General features: G+C 39.2%; 2 protein-coding genes across 4 annotated transcripts in view; both read right to left on the reverse strand.

Moving 5' to 3' along the window:
• Window positions 1-508: 508 nt before the first annotated feature.
• On the reverse strand, window positions 509-2475 carry lim2.3 (lens intrinsic membrane protein 2.3). 2 transcript variants are annotated; one of them, XM_034701192.1, is made up of 5 exons: window positions 2151-2475; window positions 1484-1672; window positions 1032-1181; window positions 808-942; window positions 509-723 (listed from the first exon to the last, which is right to left on the reverse strand). In XM_034701192.1, the coding sequence occupies exons 2-5, from the start codon at window positions 1656-1658 to the stop codon at window positions 662-664; spliced, it is 522 nt and encodes a 173-aa protein (XP_034557083.1). In that variant the 5' UTR covers window positions 1659-1672; window positions 2151-2475; the 3' UTR covers window positions 509-661. The 2 variants fall into 2 exon arrangements, with proteins under 2 accessions (XP_034557083.1, XP_034557082.1); XM_034701191.1 differs by having other exon boundaries at window positions 1484-1676; window positions 2151-2474.
• A 5671-nt stretch (window positions 2476-8146) lies between these two features.
• zgc:77784 (uncharacterized protein LOC402947 homolog) overlaps window positions 8147-22899 on the reverse strand; it is a 62587-nt gene continuing 47834 nt past the window's right edge. Inside the window, exons 16-26 of one of the 2 annotated variants that reach the window (XM_034700951.1) lie at window positions 21529-21706; window positions 19787-20005; window positions 18684-18726; window positions 18448-18584; window positions 18079-18360; window positions 16409-16547; window positions 14413-14732; window positions 14078-14194; window positions 12756-12935; window positions 12303-12424; window positions 8147-8800 (exon numbers count right to left, since the gene is read on the reverse strand). In XM_034700951.1, coding sequence (XP_034556842.1) covers window positions 8789-8800; window positions 12303-12424; window positions 12756-12935; window positions 14078-14194; window positions 14413-14732; window positions 16409-16547; window positions 18079-18360; window positions 18448-18584; window positions 18684-18726; window positions 19787-20005; window positions 21529-21706 — 1749 coding nt within the window. In that variant the 3' untranslated portion in view covers window positions 8147-8788. The remainder of the gene's footprint in view (window positions 8801-12302; window positions 12425-12755; window positions 12936-14077; window positions 14195-14412; window positions 14733-16408; window positions 16548-18078; window positions 18361-18447; window positions 18585-18683; window positions 18727-19786; window positions 20006-21528; window positions 21707-22899) is intronic. The other variant, XM_034700952.1, reaches the window with a different exon arrangement.

The raw sequence follows: 22899 nt of genomic DNA on the forward strand, positions 1-22899 counted from the left end.
TGTGTGCTGAATCAGCAGTAAGGTTAGGATTGGGATTAGGGTGACAAAGTAGTTTGTTGTACAAAGAGGCGCCACCTGGGATTTTGGGCCCCAGGAAAAATATCACAGTGGGCCTCACCACTTCATTATCACAAATGTACTAATACTTCTTAGGACCTCTACCAGTCATGGGCCATTGGAACCATTCAAACATTTCTCCTCCACATATCCTGATTGTGTGCTAAAATCAAACTGTTACATTACTCAGACAACTGTTGATTTATGACATCGTACTACACACACATTTGAGCTTACACCAAGACAAACCATAACTAATTGCTTCTGTCGTCAACATTTCATTGTCTACAAACATTTGAACAAATATGCTGTGATTCCAAACGTGCTGATGTTGCTGTTTCCACATACAAGGAGCTGAATCAGCTCTATGTTAGTGTGTAGCAGTGAATTTCTATCACTGTGCTGTATTGTATGTGATTTGTTAGTAATGTAAAGAGAGAAAACAACAAACTAATTCTTCTGTTCTCATTTATTTTGCTTATTCATGAATATTTATGATAACAGGAAGCGGTTGTAAAGTTCATTGATTGGTTCCTCTTGGCCGTTTTAATGGACCCGTGCTGGTGTGTGCTTGTGTTTTTGTGTTCTGCAGCTTTTTGTCAGGTCAGCGTGAGTTAGAGTTTCTTGGGCATTCATGCATCCGGTAGGCACACATGTAGAAGATACCTGGGAGAGAATAATCACACAGTTATGAGAATATTGTACAAACAGAGATGAGTTTTTTAATCTTAAGTGTGTTTGGATGCTTACCTGAGAAGAATGTGAGCACCACAGCCACCCAGCCCATTATGTAGGACCAGGAGAACCGCCAGCTGCCATAGCGTTTACCATAGTAGTTCACTGTCACTCCTGTGTATACAGCCATGGCCAGCAACACAAAGAAGCCTGCAGGAATGATCAAAACATTAAGGTAAACTGATGAGCATCTTTGAAGTATAGAGAGGCTTGCATGTTGCTTTGCCAGAGGAGCTTACAGGAGATGAAGAAGAGGATGCCGGCTGCAAACGTCTTGTCAAACCCGTCAAAGGAGGAGTAGTGGATGAAGGCCATGACCCCGATCACAATGCCGATGAAACAAGCCAGCAGGGAGAGGATCATGAAGGCCCGGGTGGCATCCCAGTACGCTGTGAGAGAGGAGACAAGGATGCAGACAGAGAGCTGAGAGATCCGACTGTATATCTGCTATCCGACTGGTGCAAATTTAAGTAAAAATGAATATTAAGTAACAAAAATAGACAGTATGGAAATTTCCAACTTCTATGCTCTAGATTTTCCTCGTCAACAAAGCCAACCCTGAGGGAAGTAACCCCAGGGTTGATGCGGTTTAGAGGTCACAAGCTGATTGTCAGCTGCTGGAAACAAAATGAATGAGGACTCTTCCCCCTGCTTGTGCTCACACTTTGGAAAAACACCCAGCATGTCTCACCGATGCTGTCTGTGTGTGTCATGCATTTCCCAGGCACACAGTACCGCCACAGGCCCTGGTGCATGTAATTGCTGGAGTGACGGTATTGCATCCAGTAGTCAGTTGCTGTGGAAACAATGAGGAGTATGTTCCCGACTCCGGCGCAGAACAACCCACCTCCCATGAAGCTGTACATCCTGCCAAACAACACTGACTGACAAACAGAGAGAGCAGAGCAGGTGAGGGCCTGGACCTGATGTAATACAAAGTTAAACAATAGCAAAATACAGTCAGCAAGATGACATAAATATTATGTGATATTTGAATATAAATACATCACTTCATAGGCAAACACACAAATACCCTGGAGGTTAAATTTGAACTTGTACTGGCAAGGATTTTTTAAACAGATTTTTTTTTTGTTCTCATAAAAAAACCCAACAGGTTTAGAAAATGACCACATACTTTCAGCTAAAAAAAAAGAGATGTTGAACAGATCTATTTTTTTTTAATTCCTTTCAATGTTGAGACCGTCAAGCTTGGCTTTCAATGGTTTATAAAAACTTGTATTTTCACCCCATTTTGAAGCAATCAACCACCAATTCTAGCAATGACAGACAAACTTACTATCCACTTAAATACATGCAAAACATCATACAGGTTTTCAAACACATCTTCAGTAACCTACCTTTATCTTTTTACCCTCAGAAAAAGTCAGAGATTCCAATATTTCGGGTTGTGTAACCACAGAGGAGCCCAATATTGCCGTGTGTGGCAGGAAAGTTTTGTTTGTGCGTAGGAAACCGAGCGAACAAACGGCCCGCCGGAACAATGAAGCATGCTGAGCCACAACCAATCACAGAGGATGAGTTTTGTGTTTTAGGGAATCTGCTGAAAATACAAAACTGTTAAAGCGCTGCGCACGTCTCTGTTATACTGATGACACAGAGCTTTTCATTCAAAACGCTGCACAGCCACACACAGTACACTCAGGGCCTAAAACAAGCCTGGCCAATGTCAATGCTGGAAAGCGTTACATTTAAAGGAGAGTACTTTGAATGGTAAAACATGTAAAAACTGAGTCCTCTTGTCATTTAAATGATTTCACTTCATATGTTTTGGGTAAATCCATCTGCCTGTTATGCTGTTAGGAAAATCAGCATTAATTTCATTACATATCAGGTCATTCTGATTTTAAAAACTTACCTTTTTTATCAGATTGTTCAAATAATTCAAGTTGAGTATTATGCTCATTTACATAAAACCAATTCAGCTTTTTTAAGGCATGTGGTTTAAAAATGAAAATGCAATCTTACATAGTTTACTTATAATGTCCTTCCATTTTTCATTATGAGTGAAACCAAAATGTTTTTTTCATTATAGATCTAGTCGCATATTGTATTAAGCAGATCAGAAATTTGTTCATATAAATGTAATTATATGTTATGGTAGACTCAAACAGCCAACAGCATTTATATAAAGGACAAGAAGAGAACACCTGAAGCAACATAGTGCAAGATTTGTTTTTGCTTGTTTGCTTTTTAATTCTTTCTGGACCACACACACTTTTCAGAAGTGGGTAAAACCCAGCATGAGATTAACATCCGTCTGACCTCCCGTGTGATGTTGTCCGTGCAGAAAACAAAGACAAGACAACTAGAAGTTTGCCTTTACAGCTTTCTGACAGAGAGGGGTGCTGCGTGTCTCCTTGGATGTTGAACCTGCTCAGTCCAAGTGAAAGAGTGCAACAACAGGGAGTGAGGATGCAGACTGGGATTATGAGGCGCCTTTTTTAGTGTGTCATCACATTGATTGTACAGCCATCATTTTTAAGTTACAAAAACAAAGTTGCATAACATTACTTTAACTTGGCAGAACAGAGTGAGATGAAGTGGAAGTGGGTGGTTGGAAGAGTTGTTGATTTGGAAAGTTTCAGCAAAAACAAGCTGCAATCAAGTACTTTTTTTTTGATGCCACAACCTGAACACAGAGAGTAGGAGTTGAAAAGGCGAGCTATGGCTGAGAAATATGAAATTATTTGCTTTATTAATAATCTTTGATTCTAACAGTTGTTAAGAGTTTTTCAGAAAGGTTTAAACAAAGCAGGAACAAGAGGAATTAAAAGTTCTACATCTAAATAAAAAGTTTTGCATCTTTACTTTAGAGAGGAGATGGTTACACACACATCTCACATGAAAGGTGATCAGAAAGCATCAGCAAGAAAAAGACTCAATGCCAAGTGTGCAGGTTTATCTTTATAAAAGGCCCATCATCGAGTGAGCTGACTGGTCAGAAGCAACTAAGCTGGATAAACATGTTGACTCACACATCAAATTTGACCCCAGTTACAAGAAGGGTTGACATGTTATACACAGTGTGGAGGACAGTTAAGATACAGAAGTGGAAGTGGAAAGTTATCAAGCCAAAGTAATATTTTGATAGCATGAATATAATCAGGAAGGTTTATTAAGACTTCTAACTGTATAATAATTAAAGGACATCTATGCTGTATAATTGGCACTATCTAATTGTAATACATTATTAACATGAATTGACTGATGCCTGAATTCCCTTAATCTCATTCGGCTCCAGGGTCCCTGTACTGTGTCTGCTGGCTCAGTGCCACACTGTCACTGTCACAGCTCCCTTATAGAACAAACTCATTTTAAGTGTTATGAGGAACACCTGAGATTTTTGGATATGTTTAAATTTCTAATCTGTATTTACTTCTGATCAACAAAATCCAGAACACTGAGTCAGCTGTCCTATAGTTAACCTGAATTTCTCGGTTTTCACCACTAGATGGAGTTGTTGATCAAGTCTGGCACCAGAGAGTGAATCATTGGTTTGAGTTTCTTACATGTGGTAAGAGTCCGACGAATGGACTCTTGATTCACTTTGATACTTAACTTTAAACAATGTTTTCTTTTAACTTTCTAATGCAGAAAATCTCTACCATCTCATGTCACCACACTATTTTTTCTTTTATTGATACACAATTCTCTTTCAGTGATATCTCAGTATTTAAACTGTGGCTGTGGACTTTTTTTATTTGCCCCTGTGTTTTATTCATTAATATCTTGGACTACTCATTCATACCACTGATATTCCATTTTCCTGCATTTCAAACAACGTTCAGTCTTTTTCTCTGATTTACAGTCTTCTGTCTTTCAGTCTTAAAGCACTTTAAATTGTGTTGTTGCTGACCAGAATTCAATAACACGTTTAATCTGCTCTGCTTTGGACAAAATGATCAGAATGTAACTCCCTGGTGAGTTAATTGATCTCACATGCCGGCACAGATGCTGATGAACATCTTAAGAGCGAGAGGGTGGAGGTTACATCGTCTCAAGAGACACATTAGAGGGATAATCCTGTTTCCACTGTGGCAATGACTTATCTTTTATCCAGTATTATCCAGTTTGTTTTTAGTATCCTAATTACAAACCTAATGATGAAGTGTTATAACTTATTAAGGATGGCATCTATTTAGCTGGGTTCTTCTTTTTATTTGCTGACCATTAAATCATGTGAAATTTAAACTCTTCCTAACATTAAAAACACATTTTGTTTAGTGTTGGTGTGCTTGCAGGTTTGACCTTCACTGTGCAGAAATGTGCATGTGCAGGGTGTAAACAGAAGGTCTTTTTCACATTCATCTTCTGAAGTGGATGCTTTTTTTTTTTTTCAACTTCCAGCTCATTTGAGCACAAGAACCAAAGGGCTGATTTTGTTTCAACAACAAGCTTGGAAGCCAAGCTGGAATACGAACCTTGGAACCTGAAATCAACAAACAACCTGGAAAACAATATCAGATATTAAATATTCAAAACAGAGGGTGTCTTTCAAGTAATTAAAATGGCAGCGACGACACGTCATTAAAGAAACAAGTTTCTGCGGCAGGAAAGAAATAACTTTCAATCTAATGGAGAACATTTGTTGATACATGTTGTCGGTCTGTGAGGGTGGGGCCTTGTAAACCACAGAGACTCTAATCCATGCTACAGTCCTAAAAGCATAAAATTGTAGAACCCTTCTAAATTGCATAACCCCTTCAAATTGCATGGGATTACCATTATCCTCCCAGTCTGGTGGGACGCAGTCGCTAAATGCCAAACACAGTCGAGTCCAACTCACTTTCCACAGCATCCGTTTCCCTGCCTGCCAGAATACTGAAGTGCCTCAACCAAAGAAATCTGCACACAAGAGGCTCATACAGCACATCAAGGTGCAGGCATGAAGAGAGAGGCTTTTTCTATCCCTTTTATATTGCTGACACATCTCAGGAGTCGTACGGTGAGAATGAGCACATCTTCTCTCATTAAGCCGTATTCAAAAATGTGCCTCCTCACAAAGCTGAAGAAGGCATTAAGTCTTAGCCTACACAGTATCCTCTATCAGAGATGTAATTTCACTGAGAACATGAAATGAGAAAACCCCAAATTCACTCAGACCTCAGAGACGTTTGGCTCTGATGAAAAAATTTGAGCTTTCTTGGCTGAAAAATGCAATTGAGTCACACAGCACTCAGAGCTCACAACTACTTTCAAGATACAAAGAAAGATCTGTTGTTCACTTTACTCAAATGATTGTGTAAATGTACTAGAATAACCAAACGAGATCTCTAAAGTTTGTGTCCGTATTTTAAGATTCAAACAATGAAAAAATATGATTGTCTAACATCAGATTGAAAAGAGTCTAGCTGCTCCCCGAGGCAGTAGCCTTATTAGCATGATACTTTAACATAGTTGAGCTTTAGGCTAAACAGCTTGTCAGCACTACCACAGTGCCAGGCATCAGCTAGGTTTTTCTGATAGTATGCTTATCTGCTTTGAACAAGAGTAAAAGGTACGTACAGGGGTATACAGGTACCTGGTTCGTTGATTAGACTAAGACACTGCATATTTATCAAGTGTGATATTGCTTTCATACAACAGTTCTACAAGGCATACCAAAGTAAAGAGGAATATGTCACAGTAGATTATTGCTTTCTCTCTTCTTTCTTCCCTCTTGAAGTTGGAAAAGTGGGAGGTAGGGCGTACAGCCTAACCAAGCAAGGGTGTCCTCTAGACCAAGGGTTCCCAAACTTTTCAGCCCGTGACCCCGCAAAATATAGGTGCCAAAAACTTGCGACCCCCACTGTCCCTTGAAGTAAGTAAATGTGGCTTCATTTAGCTGGTCTGCAGAAAATGAGCCTACCTAAATGAGCATGTGGCTCTGTTTCCTATGCCGTTATGAATTAACCTACTGCTGCTGATGCTTTTGATAATTAACTGTTCACTAACCCTAAACTTAGGAGTCATCTGGCAACAAAGAAAGGCAGAAAACTCATTACATTTTCTATTTTCAAGGTTTTATTTGAAGTTTAGCTACTATTTTTGTTGATAATCTTTTACTATAATGGGTAAAATGTACGATTTTTAGATAATTAAAAAAAAAAAAACATTCTTGAAGACATCTCATGACCCCTTATTTGTGTCTCGCGACCCCCCAGGGGGTCCCGACCATAGACTGTAAAAAATATGGACGTAGTATCCGTGACGTCACCCATCTGTTTCTGAAGAGCTGTTTTGAGACCAATTGGCTGCGGCAGCCATATTGCTTCTGTCGAGCCAGTGTGACGTAAAGAGGCGGGCTTTGAGCCTCCTAGCCAACAGCTGCAGTGTTCCCACAGGCAGCTGTGCCTCTCATTGGAAGACTGGTAATCTCAATATCTTCGTAATTGCCGAATTAGAAAAAAATTCACCCCCCTCACAGTGAGAGGACGTCGAGAAATTAGCTATTCAGACTACACTCATCTTTTGTACCAGGCTGTAAACATGTTTATTAATGCTGCAAAGATCGTCTTTTCCCCATTCATGTGTATGTGACTTCCGGTACTTCCGGAGCCAGCCTCAAGCGGATCCTCGATGAACTGCAGCTTTTAACACTTCCGCATTGACTCATATTTTTAGACCGGAGGTTGCCGCTTGGTCCCGACCCACACTTTGGGAACCCCTGCTCTAGACCAAACAGGCATCTAATGCCTTCTCTGTCCTCTTTCTAACACCTCTCTATATACCTTTCTCTCAGTTTTTCACAGACAACAGAAATAAGTTACAGAATTTAACTAGGATTGAACTGCATTCAAACAACATATAACAATTGTCCTGCATACATGCTACTATATCAGTTAGAATTAATATCTTAGTTTAATTTTTTTTGAGGACATAAATTATATCAAGAGCACCTGGGACAAATTATTACGTGAGGTTAAAAGTCCCTGTGTTGTATACACTGTAACAGCATTGTCAGTGCTGTTATAGACTGTAACAGCACAGATGGACTGTCCAAACAGCTTGTGAAATTAAGGTTTTGCTTGTTCAGCACAACAGTGTGGTATCTTTGATGTCCTTTGAAAACAGGATTTGTCATGAAAAGCAACCAGCTCATAAGGTTTAATAATCCATATGATAGAGTGAGACACATATAGTTTTTCTCAATGACAAATCCAGGCTCTGCAGGTCAGACACCAGAGAGATGCAATACAATGCTTAACCCGACAATGGGACTAACAATGTAAGATTAATTGACTTGAATATCACTGATCACACATCACTGAGAACTTTTTGAGAACTTCTCTTATTTCACTTCACCATCCAAAGATAACAGATAATTGAATAATTTATAATTCACAGATTTTTTCATTAAAAATCTTTTATTGTTGAGTTTAAAAATCTTGACAGAACTAACACACTGGTGATCTACCGGAATAGCACAGTACACAGTCACACAGAGATGAGAGAGCAAAACAGTAACACACACACAAACACTGCACACATGCACTGACACACTCACACACGCACACACATACACACACACACAACCACATGATGTTTATTAACACGTTTTCCGCCTCATGTCTTCTCCAGTCTTTCGTAAAACACACACATCATCATGGTTTCACGGTCAGGAGTAAAAAGAAGATACATTCAATAATCTGCTGTACATTTACGCCAGTTACATTTACCTCCCATTGCCTAAAAATACAGGATTGTTTTACAACCCCAGATCAATTATTTTAGTAATATATCTGATCACATTTTTTAAAAAACTGTAAAGATGTCTATGTACACGGAGACAGGGTGAAGAAAATCACAAAAAATAAAGATTCAATCATTGAGATGCAATAAAAACAGTTGGTGAAAAGGCAGATGGCTAGCCTTGACGCTCTCCCTTTCGTCTTCAGCTTTTCATAGGTTACCATGGCAACAGATTGATGGTTCGCAAAGACAGGGAATCATGGATGAAAACGGAGAATCCTATGTCATGTGGTCCTGCGTCTGTCTACATGAGGTTCTGAAAGGAAACAATCAGAAGACAGAATTCAATGAGAGGCAGATACACAGACAACATGGAGCTGACATGGAGAGGCTTTTCACCTCTCCTTCATGAAATCATTAACTCGTGACATTAGACAGCCATGGTTGTCTCATGATACAGTCATTGTTTTACATCGCTCTCTAACAAAGAAAAGCTTAATTCATGGTTATGTTTTTCACCTCGTCATCCATCACGTTATTTTTTGTTGTAATTCTTCCTCCATCTCTTTCCAATCTGGAGATTCAGAAAACTTTCTTGGACGCTTGTTAAGCTTTTTTGTGCAACACTCCTTGTGCTCCAGTTGCAATCATAGCTGGACGATGAAAATCTTGTCCGAACCCGATTTTTAAAGATTGGACATCAAACACAGAGAGATTTTTTTGTTATGATTGTGTGACCTTGTTTATCAAAGGCTTGAATGTAACATAATTTTCTGTTCTGCCCTCCTGTTTGAAGTTGTGACCAACAAAAGTGTTTTGAGGTCAAACTATGGTGAAAAACTACAAGTTAGTTTCAATCCATCTGTTTTAATGCACATCTTTCTTTTTGTGTATTCAAATTTTTGTGGACTGTAATCAAAATAACATGTTGCTTAACTGGCCCCAAGCTTGAGTCCTGAAAGTTAAGAACAAAAGGCGACTGAAGAGAGCATCAGATCCGTGTGAAGCAGCAGCCCTTTTCATATTGCTATTTCAGGGCGCAACATTCAAACCTCTGTTATGTCTCGCTTTCAGTATGAATGTCACAGAGGTGAGATTAGATCACTGTGAGGTGAAGCAGGCAGGGCAGAACAGAGCTGTGTGTGTGTGTCTGTATGTGTGCATGTGAAAGTCCCGCTGTGTGTTTACTTCTTATGCTTTCACAACACAGTAAGGCACTGTGAACACACTGGGACACCAATATTATGCCATTTTGATGTCAGAGTAAAAAAAAATATACATATTTTCTTTTCTTCATCATTTTAGTTTGCGTTGTCTCTTTTAGTCTGATCTGTTTGTTTAACGCCTGTCTAAATTATACCTGCAAACTTTCATTCATACTATTTTATGTTCTGTTTAATGTCTAGCACTTGTATGGTCTTCACACTCACACTGATGGCGGAGCTTCGTTACAGCGCTGTTGTGGATTTGCAATATCAAAAGGCTACAGAGAGACCTCTGAACTGTCTTCAATTCAACATGAGTCAAGTAAAGCGAATATCCCCACGGGGACATTAAAGTTATACTCTTCTTTCCTCTACTGATTTTTTTTTAAAGGTGACATATCATGCAAAATTGACTTTTTAATGGTTCTTTACCTGAAATATGTGTCCCTGGCATGTCTACAAACCCCCCGAGAATGAAAAAAATCCATTCTGCCCCTGTTCTGATTTCTCCACCTTTCTGTAAATGTGTGTGAAACGAGCCGTTTCAGACTTCCGTGTTTTTGTTACGTAACAACAATATCCGGTCTGTCACGGAGTCAGAGCTCGGAGCTTGTTCAGCCCATAGACTGTATAAAATAATACTGAATCCCTCCCCCGTTTTTCATTACCTGCACAAATGTGTGCTAACAAGGAGCTTAGGAGGGAGGCATGCTAGTTGTAGGCTGTCTTAATAAACACAAAGGTCGGTTTTACTCCCCACGTCTGCAGATTTGAAGATCTAGTGGATGATTTTTATTTATCATGGATAAGTGCTAGCGCTAATTAGCATAGCCACATAGCTACATGTTCATAGCTGTAGCTGTAGCTGTAGCTGTAGCTGTAGCTGTAGCTGTAGCTGTAGCTGTAGCTGTAGCTGTGTACCAAGACACACGTCGACATACTGACAAATAAAACAACAAGAAACACTAAATCTGTGACCAATCCTTCATAAAAGGTCCTGCTGCCTTTCTGGCAGAGATCGGTTTTACTCCCCACGTCTGCAGATTTGAAGATCTAGTGGATGATTTTTAATTTATCATGGATAAGTGCTAGCGCTAGTTAGCATAGCCACATAGCTACATGTTCGTAGCTGTGTACCAAGACACACGTCTACATACTGATAAATAAAACAACAAGAAACACTAAATCTGTGACCAATCCTTCAGAAAGGTCCTGCTACAGGCGCCTCTCCGTCAGGATCAGATCCAGAGGGTTGAAGTAACGCGATTTCTGAGCAACCGTGTATATTCAGCCAACATGTAAACATTAGATCAACGTGCTGGAGAGCCGAGGGCACATCCACTTCCTGAGGGGGCGTGGTCAGAGGGAAAACAGAGTGTTCTGAGGACTGCTGAAGAAAAGGACTTTTCAGGCATGCCAAAATCTGATTTCAAAGTGTTTTGGGGACCTCTTAGACCAATATATATTGATGAAAAAAGCGTGATATGTCACCTTTAACGTTTCAAATCATCAATTCAAGGTTTGGAACTTTCAATCAACTCATTGTGTCCTTGTGTTTTTTTGGCAATGACTCCCAACTCATCTCTATGCATCCCTCTCCTAATCTTCAATTAACAATGATAGCTTGATCATAAGACACTTCTTTGGCTTTTTGGGGTAAATGTGCGCTGCACTTGCTCTGTAGTACTTCCAAACATATTCCCTGACATAGACAGCATGCTGAAACACATAACAAGTCGTGACCAACAGAACCTACTTGATATTACTGACAGTATTGTCATAAAAGTTCAGGAACTACTGCAGTAAGGCAGTATCTTAAGTAGAAAAAACACAATACGTTTCATTTTTTTCGTGTGAAACATTACTTCTCAAGAGTGCTTTCAAACTTGAACTATGTTTTGGTTTGAATAAGCAGGAACAAAAAAAACTGTTATTTCTCTTCAAGTATTCCAGGAAATGACACATATTATCTTTAAAAGAGGTGCCTGACCATCATTTCAAAATAAGCTTTTAGAGTGATTCATAAAATACTGAGAATTAATAACAAAGGGATTATGGTGAATTGTTGATTTGTAGAAGTTTTTGCCAACCTTGTGACTCCTCTCTCAGCTTTGAGAACATTACATCACTTTCTTCCTTGACTTCAAGCTTGTTACAGTTTAAAACATCCATCTTCATGCTAAATTCAAAGGTTTACAACTTTCTTTTTTGCCTACAAGGAGTGAGCTACAGGCAGATTTTCGATGGCAGTATAATATATCTTCAGTGATGTATTTCATCAAAATCTGGAAAGAGATTTTTTTATAAACCTTTCTTATTGGGGCTCATCTTTTTTTATCTCATTGGGGATGTTGGGAGTACTTTTCCATCTGCACACCAAATAATGTTAAAATTACACATTTCCTATCAGTTGATTCGACCTAAAACTTTGCCTTTTCGTTGACTCACAGTGTTCGATAACCTTAGATTCCTCCAAAACCACCAGAACCCTTTGCCACCCACTGTCTCAATAAAAGCTGACATATAACTCAACCTGCTCTCATTTTACTGTTGGGCTGGTTGTGACCCACACTATGCAGACGCAAGCAACTTCTAGTGTTAGTCTAGACATACCTCATCTCTCCTCCGGCCAGCAGTGGAGGGCCGTGAAAAGACTCCTCCACCCAGGGACCCGTACCCTGACATCTGGACATTAGGCAGGAAGCTGGACTGCCCATATGGGATTACATTCTCATCTGCAGATGACAAACAAATCACTCAAAGGTACAGCTGAATTTATATAGGTTAAGCCTTAAGTGACAGAGCAGACTGGAAATAGACCCCCTGCAGCTAAAAGCAGAGCTACTGCAGGATAATAAGTGTGCATGAACTGGTGGCAGTTGGTTCTTTCTAAGCTAAAAGGGATTAATATGAAGCATCAAAATAATATCAACACATTTAGATGTTTAGATTCCAGCTGTTGATGCAAGACAGTATGTGCTGTGCGGACAAGTATTGTTCTTTTGTTGTCTGTTGTTGACGGACACAGAATGATGCCACAGAGGAGAGCGACACATTCGTACTCACCCTCTGATAACCACTTTGTCGGTCCTCTCCTTTGAGGTGAGAAATGTTCCCCCCTCCTCTGAAGAGTAGGCGAGTCGCTCCCCTCTTTCCTTTCAGCGTCCGTTCGGCTGCGGCTCAAAACATCAGCAAGGAGCTTCAGAGAGTCATCTGCGGGGGGAGGGGCTGGTGGAGGGGGGAGTTCTGTAAATAATCGGTCAGTGGTGATTAACACCACAGACAGGAACGCTGCTATTTAAGAACTAGCTCTGACATTAAGGAGAAAATAAGTGTTTGCTTTGTTTGCCAGGAGTTTGTTGAGAAGAATATAAATGTGTCGAAGCTCCTGTGTCAATTTTGACGCCCCCTGCGGCTGTACCTTTTATCATTTTGAAGAACTTGTCCTATACATGGGTAAGTAGTGTTTTCTGTTGAAAAATCTCATACTTCTCTCTTTATTAGTCAAACATGTCATTCACTATGAGTTTTTGCCATGTATTAAAATAGGCTGTGTCTAGTGATGGCTGTAAATTGCCACGTCTGACACCAGGCGTCAGTAGCTACAGGCACTGAAAATAAATACATTGAAACAATCACTCTCTAACTGATGCCTGATGATGCCTTTTGCTTTTTAGGTCAAATAAAAGCATCAATAATAGTTTCTGTCTTTAATAACAGCTGAAATCTCTTAACAGAGGCTTTGAGTTGAAAGACAGTAGTTAGTTAGCTTAACAAAGCTGGAAACATGGGGAACAAGCTAGATAGAATCTCTCATGTCTCATTACCAGCACCTTCAAAGCTTACTAATGAACATTTTATTGGTTGTGTTAACATTTTTCACAAGATTATAAGCACAATGATTGTTTGGTCTGAAATATTAAACCATACTGCTGTGTTATTTAAAATGTGATAAGTCTACAGCCTTGCTTTCAACTCTGTGAGGTTTTACTTGAGCTAAACATGCACATGCTAACATGTTCACAATGACAGTACTAGCATAAAAAAATATAGAATATCTAATGCTTAATGTTTGTATATAAGCACTATGCAAAGCACAGATGAGGTTTATCAGGTTTAAAAGTATTTTTTTGTGCTTCCAGACATACTGCAGAAGCTAGAATTTCAACTCTGGATGAAGAATTAGAAGATCACAAAAGCTTCAATAATTTAGCCTGAGGGTGACATGACAAAATTTTCCATCTAATTCTTGTGATATTTAATTTATAACCACTGCTGCTGAAGTGGTTAGCAATGCTTGAAGAGAGTCTTATGAATAGTAAAGCTCCTCTTTCTTTTGATCCAAATTTAAAACAGACGTCAGATGTGTTAAGAACAGAGTGTCATACCTGGCTGGATGTGTAGCTCTCGCCTGACTTGTCCATCCTTGGGTGTTCTTTTCTTACTTCTGGATCTGTGTGCCTGCGCTGTGGGGCTCGACTCGGCAGCGGGAGCCGAAGATTGTCCTGACAAGAAAGCACACTGATGTCATCCTCAGGAAACTTAGAGGAAACTAAAGAACACTGAGCAGCACTTTGAGCAAATGCGACATGATTTCCATGTACAAATACTCTCTGTTAGGTAACTTCATAATCTAAATTATACATGACACTGTGTGGTTGTGCGCTGCCTCATGGGAAGCCACTTCCAAAGATGTGAGAAGTTGAAATGAATTTAAACTGACCCTTGCCGAGGCTCTCCCCCTTTAAGTCTTCAGCCCACTGGTGGGTGCTGTACACCTCACTGGCATCTCTGGTTTTGGTGTTGATAAACAGATCTGGGTTGGACTGGGAGACCTGGTGACGAGCCAAAAGGTCAAAGTGCTGCAGTTGAGGACTGTCGCTGGGCTTGTGTGTGTCTCGCTGTGGGGATGACACCCGTGTTGGTGTGTAGGACAGCTCATCTGGTTTTGAGGGCAGGCTGGAGAGCTCCTCCCTGGAGGTGTCCATCAGGTAGGTTCTGGCAGGAAGTGGAGGACACCAGTCGTCATCTTCCTCCTCAAAGCTGGAGGACAAACAATGAGTAACATCAGCATGAGTGTGTATCTCTGAGGGAAACACTGAACAAACCTTTTTATTTTTCAAAGATGAAAGTAAACAAGACAAGGAGTACACAGCCATGCTGAGGGCTCTGTGAGGCTACAATAAGGTGCTTTGAGCTAATTACAAAGTTAATGTGTACCATGTTCATGGTATGCTTGTGCTGGTTAATAAGACTTAAAGAAAAGTCTGATTCAATAATATTATCATTTGTTTCTGGCACATGGTTATTGGCCCAATTTTTGTATTATGCTAATCGTGATTATAATCAAATAAAATAAAAAGTTAGTGGATCACCTAGATTGGCCATGGGAACAAGTGTAACAATTTTATCACAATCCATCCTGTAGTTGTTGAGATCTTTCATAAAAGAAAATGGCATAAGTGCAGCCTTTGTTGAAACTGAAAGATCAGTACTGTTCATCCTTTGGGGTCCTGAAAGTCTGTGCAATTATTTGAGCAAACCATCCAAAAGTTTTGGACACATGTCATAAAGTAATCCCCATCGATCCCACTGGAGAGTCTGGTGAACGAAGCATGCATCCTATGAGGAACAAGAATGTCTGATATCTATGTTATGTTAATCAATCCAAAAGTAGATGAGCCTCTGTAAAAAAAAAAAAAACTCAGACAATTGGCTGTCCCTTTTAGGGTTGTGAAGTAATCACAAAGTCATTATGGCTCATCCTCTGGGGAACATGAATGGTGGTACCACATTTTAAGGGAATCAAGAGAAAAGTTGTCCAAACACATCATGAAGAAACGTTAACAGTGTACGGGGCATTAGGTATTCACAAGAGTCAGTAGGGATCATCCTCCTTGGAGCATGAATAATGGTCCCAAATTTAATGGAAATTAAATAAAAAGCTGTTAAATGCCTCTTTTACAAATTTAGTAAAATATGATGATCATGATGGAGTATCGGGCATTTGCAAAGGTCAGTAGGATTCATCCTCTAGGGAACATGAACGATGGTACCACATTTTAAGGAAATCAAAAGAAATCTACTACAATATTGACATCATGATGGGGCATCAGGTATTTACAAAAGTCAGTAGGGTTCATCCTCCTGGGAACATGAATAGTCATACAAAATGGCATTCATTTTTCCTTATTAAGTGGAAACATGACAGAGTTTGGGGGAACAAGACCTCCTCCATGTTTTTTGTTGTCACTTCGGTGCTGTTGGGGCCTAATTTAATGATGGACTTGTCATTGAATAAGGAAAGTACTAATCCAGACTGTCAGATGGTGGCTAATGTCATTACAAAAGACACGGCACAGTCAGAACAGCCCTCCGATCCCACCCCTGTATGTCCGCAATCTTATCTGTCAGAACTAGTTAGAGGAGACGCCCCCCTACATAACCCCAGAGCACAATCTACTCACTGCCTGCAGACAAAGTGTTGTTAATTTGAGAGCTTCCCACAGCCTAAAGTTCTGTTTGACAGCTTTGGCAGAGTTACAGGGCAGGTTTGATTTCCATCTGCCTTAACTCTCTCTGTCATTTAGGTGAAGTCAGAGGTCCGCATGCTAATAATAAACTGACTGAGTAAATAGCAGACAGAATTTCATTAAGGAGGCAAAAAGTGGCTTGATTTCACACTTATGAGGATATTTCAGAGCATATTGATGTCTCACCTATGTCGCTTCTCTTCTTTGTCTCTCCTTGTATGACCTTTGTCTTTGTTAGCAGGAAGAGGCAGCGACAAAACATCCACCCAAGTGAGAGGAGCTGGCTTTGACATGGACACGTTGGACTTCTGCTTCACTAGTTTGTCTACGAAGAAAAAAACACAACAAAATGTACAGAATTTTAATCTAGAGTTTCAAACAGCTTACCGACCGTTTCAAACAAGCACATGTTTTTCATAACCCTCTTTCTCCTTATGGTGCTTTTAAAGACCCAAAAGATGTTTTCCTGTCCATTAGTTTGTTTCAGGGGCATCTGAAGCGTCTCTAAGATTTCTTTATGTGACATGTTTTCACACTTAATAACTTCATCCCTTTATGTTCTTAATAACTGTGTTTTTCCATTCAAGTCTTGTCTTTTATTTTTTACCTGGGCTTATTCTTCACATGTTTTTTGGTATAAATGGCAAATAGATACAAAAAGCTTGGGGATATCTTGAGTAGGTTGCTTTATCCAGCAATTTTGTGCAAAAAGGCTGTGATGATTACATGGTTATTCCTGCAAGCAAACACATTCAATCAAAGGGCATCCACCAAAAGTCTTTTACTTTTGCAGTTTCTTGAAAAATTGCAAAATGGTCCCTTCGGAGATAAACTTTTAAGAAAATATATTTTCTTTGATCACAATCAGTCATTATGTTGCTGACTCAAAGGCAACCAGACTCCATTAAAAAAACCCTGTAATTTAAGCCTACGGAACATGGGAGATGCTGGTCTACTTCTGCCTCAATGTGTTTGATCGTGCTAAAGTTTTACATGCATTTTTATTTCCAACAGTCAAAAGATTAAAGACTGTCCATTCGCAATGGAGAGGCAGAGTTAAAGCTGTCCTTATAATGGAAAAAATTACAGCAAGGTTACAGCTGAAGACAAACAAGTTTCTCAATATATGGGCACCAGTGATACAGGCGATGCCTGAGCTCTAGTCACCTCTTGTTTTATTTATTTATTTATTTACTTATTTATTTGATTTGATTTGATTTATTGATTCCAGTTCAGTTTTTCCCTAAATACACCTCTGTAAATGTAAACTATAAGTAATGAATCTATACTGTGAATTAAGATAAGAATGTTATGACGACGATTCTAGTTATAGGTAATTTTCTCATTAAGATGTAAATATTAAGTGTAAGGGAATACATCTCCTGTATGTATGTGTGCTTGTTGTGTGTCAATTGAAAAAAGTATATAAATAAAAAGTTAAAAAAAAAAAAGATTAAAGAGAAAGGTTGCAGCTCACATGCTTAATATATGACAGTCAAGCCGACATTGAACATTAAGCTACACTTCTTCTTTGAGCTGTAAGATTTGAGTTTACGTCACGGCTCTAAAAAAGTTTTGCAGGCATAAATATGGAGCATCAATATGCAACAAGCACAGTTTGCCTCTCATTAGACCGTAGTTACAAATCAGAGAACAAGGTGTACTAAACTGCAGATAACTATGGCAGCAGTCCTGAAGCGTCATGCCACATTACACACTAACAACCCAATAAAAAAATCATCTGGCATAAATTTTAAAATATGTTTAAAAAGGTGAACACAGCATCCTAATCTAAAACTTTTCTCCCCATTTTTTCACTTAAAAAGGAAAAACAAGAGGCGGAAAGGAACCCTCACCGTTACTTTTCTTGTTGTACTGGAGCTTGGCATACTCAGACCCAGACTGGCCAGACTGAATGGTCCACTCGTCTAGGTCTTGCTCCAGACCTACAAGCCCACCATTTGACAGTACAGGGTTGCTGCTGTAAGGGTCTGGCCCCTGGTTGTAGGAGGTGCTGGAGTAGGTGTCGTAGTACGCCAGTAGGTCGTCCTCTGCAGCTGTGTTGATGGTGCTGTAGATGGGACTATCTGTGGACGCTGTGCTGCGTTTTTCTGTCTGGGTCGGGTAGTTCATGATGCCTGGGTAGCAAATGACAACCACAGCTATGATTTCTGCATTTTGAACAGAGTTAATTGGCAGAACATTCAAAACCACATAGCTCTTACTGTTATAATATCTTTCAGAGTCCAATTTGCCCGAGCAGCAGTTCACTGAGTCTTTTCCGTTGTGAGAGAGGTTTGGAGTGGGCCAGGAGTCGGCCAGCCAGGGGTAGTTGCCCATGTTTGATCCTAACAAGGCAGGCCTAGATAAAAAAAAATAGATGTAATGTCTATATTCATATTTACCATAAAAATACTTAGTGGTAGATATGATTTTAATGAAAACTTAATGTTCAGTTTACCCTCCGTTGATGATTCCAGATCCCTCGCTGTGAGCAAAGCCAACTGGCAGGGAAAATCAATCCAGATTATTTGTCAAACATAATCATGTAATGTACAATCCCAGTGACATTTAGAGTCAACAAAAGGTTTAAATCTAGTTTTAGAGCCCGAAGATTTCTGTCTCAATGCAATAAGAAAAATATGCTGAAAGAAAAATGCATCCTAGGCTTTAAAAGTGCACATTGAACTGATTCTACTGAGATTCACTGTTGAGCTTCATATAATAGGTAGTACACAAACATATTATGATATAGAAATCTATGAACCTGTATCAGCTTCAATTACTGTATCTGAAGTCTATATCCCTTAAATGATCATGATGTTGATAAAATTCATACCAAATAAAACCTGTACTTGTGGGAATAGGGGCAGATGCAGTGGTTCAATATTAACAGATAATTCATTAGTTCTTCTTTAAGCTTGTGGCCATCCATTGAGCATTTGCAACCACAAGCAAATATCTCTCAGAGTCAGAAACAACCACTGTGTTTATGTGCCAAAGGGCTTAATCTAAAATAAACTGCATTGTGCTTAGTTTGCTTCAGTGATATTCCCACCCAGTGGGGATAAATACATTTTAATTAACTGAATATGCAGTGAAAGTGCATGAGCTCTCTGCCAAAGACAGCTTCAACTAAGATCATTTATCCCCGCAGGAGGTACCCCCAGCAGTCTATTAAGAACTTTGTCACCACCAATAGTTCAAAACTAAATTTGACGGTTTGCTATATCACAACTGGAGCCATTTTCCCTCTCTGCTCCTTCTCCTTTTTGTGAACACGAGACACATAATGAATCAGATGTGACAGAGTGCATCTGAGGGTGTCTGAAAATCATCTTGAATCACATCATTGTAACTTTTTTCTGCTTTTCACAGTTAGTTCTTGAAGGAGAAATCTTCCTGACATAAAAAACCTAAAGGTGTTGAAAATCTACAAAAAAAACGTCACATCCCCAAACTTCATCTGTATGATATGTTATATATTTCAGTTAATACTTTTAACATCCAACAGCTGTCAAGATCTAGATAAGAAAAACACAAATCAAGACTTTTCCAGCTTACCTGCAGGTGTGTATGCAAAGGATGTGGTGTAGTGCCCCAGCTGCTTCCTCCTGCGGTGTCGACAGTACAGCCAACCGCTGAAGCCCATTAGCCCCAACCACGCAGCTACACCCAGACCTGCGATGAAGGCTGGCTGTCGGATGACACTTGTGATTTGCTCTGATATGGTGGAGTTACTGCCTTTCTTCACTGGAGTATAAGTCTTCTCCATCGGGTAAGCTGAGAGAAAAGCATGAAAGTTTGAGACTTGACATCTTTACTTTGGAAAAGAGACGATTATATGAAATTTGTTATGATCAAGTTCATGTTTTCAAGGGGTGTATCCAGACTTTGTTGATTGGGGTGGCCCAACTGTGGCACTGACTTGTGCAGGGTGGGCATGAAATGTACACACACATATAGATATTTGTTGTTTTTTTTAACCATATCTGCCTCCAGTAATATTATTGATTATAAGAACTAACATTTAAGTGTCATATATATGTTCTATTCTCTTTTTTAATTCAAAAAGTACCACAACATTGTGTCGCCATATGATTGTTATAACCTTAACTCTAACGTCAAAATTAAGAGCTCTAAAAAAACGTAAGTGTGCTTCAGTGAACTGTAAAAACAGCTACTAGTAGCCTGACATCACACTCTGAAGTCCCGCCTCTAACAATGCAAATAGCCAATCATAGTTTAAATAAATAACTCAGGATTGTGTGATGTGTGGAAATCTACTCGATAAGAGTTAGTTAATGAAGGATCTTTTTGAGCTCAAGCTAGCTTACTTAAGCATTAAAACTGGAAACATGAGAAAAAAGTTAGCCAGACTTTTTACAAAGCAAAGTCTGCATTGAAGACTAGGACAACACTCACTTGTGTGTGGACTACATTATATTGTCTAACTCTAAATAGGACTTTGATTTGAGAAAAGGAACAACATGCTTTGGAACAGATGACTTCAAAACAGTAACTTAGACCATTACATTATTATGGAAGTGTTTACCAAGGTATTAAAAAACTGAGAAGTGGGGTCTGTTTCTTGTAGACTCCAGTACAATTACACGTATTGCATTTGGCAACCTATGTATTCACCCCCTGCAGGTCATTTAAAATAATTCAGATGAAAAGCTCTTTTGTTTTGGCTTCACTTTTTAAACCTGGAGGTAACATCCATTTTTTGTATACTGTCAAGGGTCCACATCAACGTAATTCACAAAGTAATGCTCAATATCTCTTCTTTTAAATCTATTTAAGTGTAATAATAACAGAGTGTGGTGTTAGAAGGGAGGATGAGCTACATCTCCAATAAATCACTACGTTTACATCTTGTTTTTCCAACTTAAACAAACAAGATGTTGCACATTGCTCTTTAGCAACATCTATGCTGTGATCTAGACATGCTTTTTTTAGTTTTTGTACACAGCTTTATCTGTCCCTTTTCAGTTGTGTAATCAAACTTTCTTTAAAGCAGCGGGAGGAAAAGTGTAAAGTAAAAGCTGTCAGACAACACCAAATGAAACATAACACCCCAGGGCAATAACACACAAAAAACACCTGTGTGTACATTTCTGAATAACACTTTTCCATGTTTTTACACTTCAAACATCAGTTTTGATGATGCCTCTGTTAAAACATTCACACCACAGAATCAGCATTCCACATCCATAATTCACTCATGGGAAAGCAAGCCCGCTGAGAGTGCATCTCGCCATATTCCTCCATGTGTAGTGGCTGAAACTGTTTGAGTGACTCACTGAGGAGCAGGCTGACAGGCGGGCTCTGAGCACCCACACCCAAGCTGGTGACAGCAGCCACGGTGACGGTGTAGCGGACGTCAGGCAACAGTCCTATCAGCAGGATGGACAGAACCGCTCCATCCACCGTTCGGTTTATCTGATGCTCCGGCTCCATGCTGCTGCCCAGACACCAAACCTGATGGGATGTACACAAAAAGGGTTAATGTTTGGATATTAAAACAGGGGCACACATTTCTACAAAGAGAAATGTAACCTATAATCATACAGACTTATTTCTTGGTATTAAAGCTTAATCTGATAGTACAGGGAGGAAAATGACAACAAAGATAGAGCAGAGATAAAAGAGAAAGGGATATAAATGCAATGACAGTTTTAATCCTTATTTTGAAAATACATTTCATTTGTATATTTCTTGTGTTGGATGTTGGGTTTCTGTTATAGATAATCCTGCAGGGAAAGAAATATTCAGATTTCTAAAGTAAAAGTAGAAGCAACACTTTGTCAAAGTAACCCACTGTAAGCAAAAGACAAATACATATTCAGTTTATGTGATAAATTATCTGTGGATTTTTGTTCTTTTTCATGAAGTAATAATGTCAGCCTGGATTAAACTTGATAAATCATTTGATGAATCAACCTGATAAAAAGAAGGAATATTGTATCTCTAAAGGTTTGGCTTCTGCACGCATTATGGATAATGGTAAGTGCTGAAACTCTATTAAAATGTCTAGTAAAGGCTGCTCCAGCAAAAAGACTTATCAAGTCAGCATCATGGGTTTACTGACTCTGTGATGTTTTTATACAGCAGCATCCATCATGTTAGACCAAGAAAGGCTGCGATAGCAGAGCGGATTTTAAAATGAACTACAGTAAGATTTACTGCTTATCAAATCAACTTTCCATTTGTGAAAGCACCGACACTTTCACAGCAAAATGTACTCACAGTTTCTAAAGCAACGTGACACATTATGCAGAATGCTATATCAATGTCAGCCAATGTACTTTATAGGATCATTTTAACGGGTGCATGGAGACATAATTGACATTTTAATTGCAAAAATGGTTAAGTGGGAACTTTTTAAACAAATGCAAGCAGAACAACGGATCAAACTTAATGAAAGCATCACAATAACTTTATATAATTTGTTCTGTTTCTACAATTTGAATCCCTAATTAGCAAGCAAAGTTTTCAACACATATGACGGATAAAGGTGTAACATTTTTGTAATGAACTGAAGCAAAAAAGAGGTCGAAAGTAGCATCAAACAGGTACATTTGTGCTGCAGTCAGTGTTGTAGTCAAGTCACCAAACAAAGTCCAAGTCCAGTCTGCGTCACCACAGAAGAATTTGAGTCATGTCTGAATTCA

This window comes from Notolabrus celidotus, chromosome 14 (assembly GCF_009762535.1).
Source record: "Notolabrus celidotus isolate fNotCel1 chromosome 14, fNotCel1.pri, whole genome shotgun sequence".
NCBI lineage: Eukaryota > Metazoa > Chordata > Actinopteri > Labriformes > Labridae > Notolabrus > Notolabrus celidotus.

Excerpts from the sequence above, each read along its gene's own strand:
- lim2.3 (XM_034701192.1), bottom strand. The coding sequence starts at position 1,658 with ATGTACAGCTTCATGGGAGGTGGGTTGTTCTGCGCCGGAGTCGGGAAC. Across the intron at positions 1,182-1,483 it reads GACACACACAGACAGCATCG|CGTACTGGGATGCCACCCGG; the intron begins GTGAGACATGCT and ends CCTCTCTCACAG. Across the intron at positions 943-1,031 it reads CATCCTCTTCTTCATCTCCT|GCTTCTTTGTGTTGCTGGCC; the intron begins GTAAGCTCCTCT and ends TCATTCCTGCAG.